Source organism: Chelmon rostratus, chromosome 17, assembly GCF_017976325.1.
Source record: "Chelmon rostratus isolate fCheRos1 chromosome 17, fCheRos1.pri, whole genome shotgun sequence".
NCBI classification, from domain to species: domain Eukaryota; kingdom Metazoa; phylum Chordata; class Actinopteri; order Chaetodontiformes; family Chaetodontidae; genus Chelmon; species Chelmon rostratus.
In genome coordinates this window covers 1,640,957-1,648,303 of record NC_055674.1, presented here as the reverse complement: position 1 = coordinate 1,648,303, position 7,347 = coordinate 1,640,957, and the positions used below count along the sequence as shown (strand labels likewise).

General features: G+C 46.1%; 1 protein-coding gene across 1 annotated transcript in view; it reads right to left on the bottom strand.

The window, feature by feature from the left end:
• Positions 1 to 391: 391 nt before the first annotated feature.
• The window catches only part of gsg1l (gsg1-like), a 29,493-nt gene continuing 22,537 nt past the window's right edge, over positions 392 to 7,347 (bottom strand). Inside the window, exons 3-5 of the mRNA XM_041957491.1 lie at positions 6,869 to 7,021; positions 3,635 to 3,746; positions 392 to 758 (exon numbers count right to left, since the gene is read on the bottom strand). Coding sequence (XP_041813425.1) covers positions 392 to 758; positions 3,635 to 3,746; positions 6,869 to 7,021 — 632 coding nt within the window. The remainder of the gene's footprint in view (positions 759 to 3,634; positions 3,747 to 6,868; positions 7,022 to 7,347) is intronic.

The following is a 7,347-nucleotide window of genomic DNA, read 5'->3' as shown; positions in this document are numbered from 1 at the left end:
TTCAGAGTTTACCATTAGCTTGTAATTGCTACTTCTGGCCACAGTGGGCGCTGTTCAGCAAAGGTTACATAGACCCACATTGATGTTTCGATGTTAAAATACTACACATAGCACCTTGAGATGTACTGGAGGACACCCCCCCCCCCCCCCCCACGAAGAATCTTAATTGACAGATCTCAGAGTCAAAGGTCTCAGTCTGTTTTCATGCTCTATGATTTTTCATGTTAAATATAAAGAACAAATCCGTCACATTCACGTCACTGACGCTCATCTCAAACAGAAAATAAGGGCTGCTGTGCTTTCATCGCTGATCTGAGGCCAGTTCAGACCTAAAGGAGCAGTTCGCCTCACGTGGCCACGCCCTCATGACCCTCACGTTCCCGCAGAAGGCTCAGCACTGCTCCTCCCCCAGCGAGTCTGTGTTCTCCCCCAGGTCTATGGAGGCTGACATGGCTCTCATCTTGCCCCGTCCAGGACCCGGACCCGGCCCCGGCCCCGGACCGGGACCCGGGCCCCCGACGACCAGCCCGGCTCTGGTTCCGCCGTGGCCGGGGTAGACCTCCACGGTGCTGGAGATGGACTGGAGGGAGCGGTCCCGGAAGTAGTGGAACGCTTCCTGGTCCAGGTAGTTCTGCTCCTCGCGCAGGCCCTGCTCGAACAGCTTGCGCTTGTGTCTGAACTCGATCACCGTCTTGGTGTAGGAGTTGAGGGTGGTGACGGAGGCGGCCATGCAGCAGGTGAAGGAACCCCAGGCCATGCTGGTGGGAGGGAGACACAGAGACATGTTGGAGGCTCATGACACCAACAATTTAGCTCTTTTGTAGCGAAACTGAAGCTAGCAAAATCATTAGGAATCATCTGCAGGGGAACATAATTGTGTACTGTTTGTTTTCACTTGTGAGCCCCATTAAAGGCAAATTTCCACTAATTTGTCTCAGATTTTTCCTTCATTAACGGCTGTTTCTCCAGCTGGAGGCGCAGCTCGCTGGTCAGAGCTCTGGAGAATGGGGAAGGTGACAAGCTGCAGTTAGCAACATGCTACAGCCTGCAAAGGCCGTTGAACACGTCACTGCTGGTTATTAACGAGCATCACACGGACGCTCATGGCAATGTGGCCAGTAGTTGTTGAGATATCTTCCTCTGGACCAAAGTGTTGGACGGACAGAGGACAGACTGGCCGACATTGTTGGTGGCAGGCAGGAAAAGATGGAGAAAGGGGACAGTTTCCCGAAGGACTGAAAGCACTCAGAGGAACATCTGTGGTGATTCAGTGGACACCCGGAGCTCTTCAGCCTCTGGCTCTGCTCCAGCTAATGTTAGCAGGCACATAGCTGGTGCAGTGCTAACTGAGAGCGTTTCGGAGCGTTTTGAAGGAAATTGTGCGACATTAGGCAGCCGATGGGTGAGCTAACGGTCCCTGTGTGCAGAGACAAACGCCATGCACCAGGAACAACGTCGAGCAAAGACCCATAAACATGCTGACCGAGTGAATCACGAAGAGAGACGAGAAAAATGACTGAAGCAATCCATCAGTTCTTATCTCAGACAACAGGAAACCAAACCATGGTTTAATTTGATGTGACCTGATTTAAAATCAGTCACAGCCATCAGTCACGTTTGTCTCTCTGCTCCTATTTTAACCGTTACTGTCTCACAGAGGAAACTCAAAGTGTTCACAGCAAAACACAATAAACACAATAAAATGACAAAATACATCATAAAGTACCAGAACAGGAGAGAATAATACAAACCACCACAACGTCTGTTACACAGATGAACATCAGGCGACGACACTCTGCTGATTTCTGTAGTTCTACGAATGTGATGCAGTTTGACTGATTATTGACTATCAATTATAGAATTGATTAGTATGTCAGCTGTTGTCTTGGGCTGTAAATAAAGCTTCCGACGCTGTTTTGGAGAACGTTTGTTTTCCGTTAAAGTGAATCCAACTTTAATGAATATCAGACATGGATTCCTCACAAGCAGCATGTTCATTGGTGTCAAGCTGGTTTCACACCAAACGTACAAAAATAATTTAACTGATCACAACATGCTGCACATGAGAGAGAAAAGACAGAGCTGATGTTTGTTGTGGAAATTTTTAGGTGTTAAAGTTCAATTTAGTCGTTGGCCACGGAGTTAAGAGAGTTTGCTTGTGCAACTATGCAAATTTTTAAGGAATTAGCCTACAATTGATAATTACAGAAACAATTCTAGAATAAAATGCGTAAATAAATGATGATATATTTTGGGCTCTCTTGGCAGTTTGTGTGGAGGGTTTAAAGGACCAACTCTAATTATATAAATACTGGAATGATAATATAATTAAATGCTATTATTATATAATTAGATTTTTTTTCTTTATTTAAGCATTTAATTAACAATCTACCCAAAGAGCACAAAGAAAAACCAACCAAACAAACAAACCCACAAAACAGCGAAATAAAAATCTGTCCCTGTGAAGCTGCTAATTAAATTAAATTAAATTATTAAATTAAATTAACGCATAATCTGCGGCGAAACTCGTTCATATTCCAATATTTTGTTCTGATATGCTGGTGCTATTCCCCTCTGAGCCCGTGGTGGCATGTTATCAACATCCGGCGTCTCTAGACAACTACCTCTGACGTGGATGATGTCATTACCGAACGCCACCCGCTGCGAGCAGCCAGCCACAACACGGCTGACTCTGCGGCGGTCGGCTAGTTTAGCTGTAGTTTGGCACAGCTATGGTTCGTTATTGCGTATTTTTAGCCGACCGCCGCAGAGTCAGCCGTGTTGTAACCGCCGCAGATTATGCGTTATATAGAGGCTGCGCATGGATGCCCTGAGTACTCGCATTATACGGATATACGCGCCGCTCCTCTGGGGCTAATTTCTTCAAAACGACTCCAAATGCCACCAAAGTTGTCTGGGGGAGTAAATGGGCGTATTTAATGCTACAAATAAAGTCCAGGTTGTAAAAAAACGAAAGTTATCCTTTAAATGTAGATTTTGGAGTGTAAAGGAACACAACACACACCGTGAGGCTGCCTGGTTTTAACACATTATACAGAAATCAGGCTGAAATGAAGCTACGGTCAGTTTGTAGAGCTCGTCCACCATCCTCGAAGCAGAGCATATTCACACGTTTCAGACGTCCTCAAGGAGCTTCCCGGCCTTCTGCTCCAGCAGAGGTTAATGACCCAGCTGAATTTATCCCACTTTAACAATCCTCAACGACTCCCTCGCGGCGTTAAATGAGAGGCCTTCACTTGACTGACTGACAGAGGAAATCTCTCATTCTTCTTCCAGATATTTCGCTCTGTTTGAGGCTCGCACATTCTTGGTTTATGACCACTAATGACATCACTATTATTACGAGGTTTTCTAAAAACCAAACACACGCTACCCACATGTGTGATTCATCAGCTCTGAGATTCTCCGTCCTTCATCTACAAATGAGCAAAGTGAATTCAGACAGCAGCTGCAGCACAGCTTCACCTCCGAGCACAGAGCAGCGAAGGTCAAGGTGTGTGTTGTCTGGCTAATTATCCCAGAACCCCCCCCCCCTCGCGGCCTGCAGAGAGCCCAAACAGTCCTTCAGTACAGGCCTGTGTGTGTGTGTGTGTGTGCGTGTGTGTGGACTGACCAGAAGGACCACCCGTAGTCCCAGCTGTGGGGCCTCCAGTCTTCAGGACCCAGACTGACTGTGATCTGGAACACCTGAGTGTACATCATGTGGGCCACCATGCCCAGAAGACCTGCAAAACACACACACACACACACACACACACACACACACGCACACACACGCACACACAAACAGTTCCCAGGGGATGAATCGTAATAACTTTGGTATTACCTGCAAAGCTGACCACGTTCAGCCTCAGCTGTCGGCCTCCTGTGTGTTTTCTGCTAATTCGCTAATGTTAACATGCTAACAAGCTAAGCTAGGATGGTGAGCATGATAATCAGACTCAGAATATGTTATTGATCCCTGAGGGGAAACTGGGTCAGCTGCAGTTGTTCCCAACACTAATAAAAAGAGAAAATGTTCACGATATAAAACATAAAGATGACATCTTCTAGGCAACAACATGGTTGTCGTTGTGCACATGCTAGCATGTTGATGTGCCTCACAGAGCTGCTAGCATGACTGATGACTCTTAGTTTTATTTATTAAGGCTCACTTTCAAAACTCACAAAATTCACCGATCCAAGATGATGCAGCTGCATCCTCGGGATGTTTTCTTGTTCTTATGTAACGACACTGAGCACAAGATAATCTGCCGTAATAATTAGCATTAACAAAACAACAGCAAATCACATCTCAACATAATATCAGTCATAAATCACAACACATGTGACTATTATAATTAGTCATTACGCTGCACCAATTGATTTAACATGCTCGTTATGAGACATCCAATCAATCAGAGATATGGATATAATCACTCAAAAACATACAGCAAATCAAAAAGCCACGACGTAAATGAGCCAATGAGAGAGAACGACGCTAATGCAGAGGTTATACATCACAAGCACCCCATCAACCTGCGAGAGAGTGTGTGTGTGTGATGGGTTAGTGCCACATGTCTGTGTTTATAATCAGTCTCACTCAGGTTATTGATGTGTGCGTGTGTGTGTGTGTGCGTGTGTGTGTGCGTGTGTGTGTGTGCGTGCGTGTGTGTGTGTGTGCGTGTGTGTAGCATCATTCCACCGTAAATAAAACTCAGCTGCTCCAGATTTACAGTTCATCATAACGACAGCGACATTCCTCCCTGACCTTGACACCCTGACGACCGAGATTTCTAGGAAATGAGTGTGTGTGTGTGTGTGTGTGTGTGTGTGTGTGTGTGTGTGTGTGTGTGTGTCTGTGTGTCTGTGTATGTGTCACATACTATTGAGTGCACAAGTTCCTTCCTCTGCCTTGCTGTATATCTGGCTGTATACATTCTGATGTAGCATCAAATGCTACCAGTCACAAATGTTTATGTCCAAACCAACATTTGATCACTTTTGGTGATAACGATGATGAGATGTTGATTGTCATCGAGCGCAGAGACCCGACAGTGGTGGTGAAGAGGAGAGGGGCTAAGCTTTTGATGTACCAGCTGGTCTATATTCCAACCCTCACCTGTGGTCACAGCCTTTGAAGAGTGATGGAAAGAATGAGGTTGTGAATACAGGAAATGAGTTTCCTCTGTAGGGGGTCTGGGCTCAGCCTGAGAGCCACCGTGAGGAGCTCAGACATCCGGAGGGAGCTGAGTCACTGCTCCAGGTGAGGCTGTTCAGGAGCCTCCTGAACACCTTTCTTTGAAGGTTTTCCAGGCATGTGCACCTGGTAGGACATCCTGTAGCGGACCCAGAACATGCTGGAATCTGTAATCTATGGTTGGTGTTTTTCCTGCACAGGCCGTTATTGGTGTTACAGTGTTGTCAGTGGCGGAGTCCGCCATGCAGGATGTGATGCTTTGTTATTTCATCACTGTGATATCAGCCTCACTCTCTCATGTTCGCGCTCTTACAGCAGCATAACCTGTCTTAATTGTTGCCAACACTAATCCTACATTTCCTTCTGCTGCTCCTTCACAATAAAAGCATTCCACATGCAAAACATGGAGGAGCCAGAGGATGTGCAGAGGAGTTGTAAATGAGGCTAGACGACGAGACGAGCCATTTCCTGTTTAATATTTGCAAGGGAGGGGGCGGAGCGAGAGGAAACAGCCACAGCGGACAGTTTTACTGCAGTTTGGGAGAAACAGCAACTCATCATCAACTGCTGCAAACAACTGCTTTGACTGTGAAATGCTACGCAAGCATGAGGCGAGATGGCAGCTGCTCACAGCATGATCAACAGATAATTACTGACTTCCCTCTTTATTCAAACGAGCTAATGAATCGTCTCAGCCCAGTTTGTCTTGCTGCTTTTTAAACAGATCCACTGGAACTAACTCTTTCTGCTCGCTGCACAGTCAGATTTGCCTCCTCATCTGATGTCTTATGGGGTTTAGCGTCACCTGGAGAAAGGTGACGTAGGTGGCTGGTCCTTTTTTGGTGTCCAAATGATGAATACATATGAAAAGTTTTGGAAATGGTGCATCAGCCACAAAACAGGCTGCTATGGCAGCAAAGTAATTCTTGTAGGGATCATGAACATTAACGAAAATATTCTCTTTTTGTTAAAGAGTTAAGATCATTTTCGTTTACCAGTTATATCCCCATGCACAACGCCACCAAACTCTATTTAGAAAAACAGTAATTTTAACTTGCAGATACTTAAAAAATAATAAAACTCACTTCAAACTAACAGAAACAAAATAAAACTCACCAAAACTGTCATTATTAGTCCTTCTGCTGTTGTGACATCAAAATAATCCCTAAACTCTGAGTTACATAAAAATAAAAGAACGTGTTTTTTGAACAACCAAGCCTGTAAACCTGTTCTAGTAGATGCCCTGAATAAAAGCATGAACCTAAAAATGAGCATAAACTGAAGCCCTGGTCTGTTGGAAACATCGTCAGAGGAGCCAGAGGAGGTGGCGAGCAGCGGGCAGCGAGCAGCGGGCAGCGAGCAGCGTGGCCGACACACGGCCAACTTCTTGTGTAAGAGGTTTAACATGAGTTGGGAGAAAAATCCCTGGCGTCCAACACGGCGAAGGCTTCCAGGGGATAACCTCTGACCCTGGACGACCTCTCACAAATCTGCATCAGTCTCTCTCCACCTCGTTACTCTCGCAGTGCTTCTGGAGGCGTCTGAGTGGCTGCCGCTGCTGAGTTCATGCCTCAGTGTGTTCAAGACCGAAACGTCTACAACTTCACCTGCTTCCAGGGTGCATGGAGAAGAAAAGGTTTTAAAAGAAAGTCTTATCACCCAGCTTACCGGACAGCACGGTGAAGACGGCGGCGAAGGCGTTGAGCTTGAGTCCGTCGATGACGTTGCTGGAGTGGAAAAGCTCGAGACACATCAGGCTGAAGCCGACCACCAGCAGCAGGATGTAGAGCACCTCCGACACCACCGACAACCACAACACACCTGCAAACGCAACACGCAACCCAATTATACACACACACACACACACCAGAGGAAACACACACAGAACTAATCATAACTTAACGATCCATAAAATGATAAAATGTGGCACAGACCCTTCTGGCTTTAAATGCCATTATTCAGTTGTTCTGTGTGTCTTTGGACGGGATCATGGTGAGAAAACATGGAGATCTCTGCTGCACAGCAAGGATAGCCGCAGTGTGAACTGACCAGAACATTCAGCAGCACAGCTTCGTTAAAAATGAACACGTTCTCTAATGAAAACCTGGAGTAAGAGTCTGTCTGCAGCAGCTGCCGTCATCCAGATG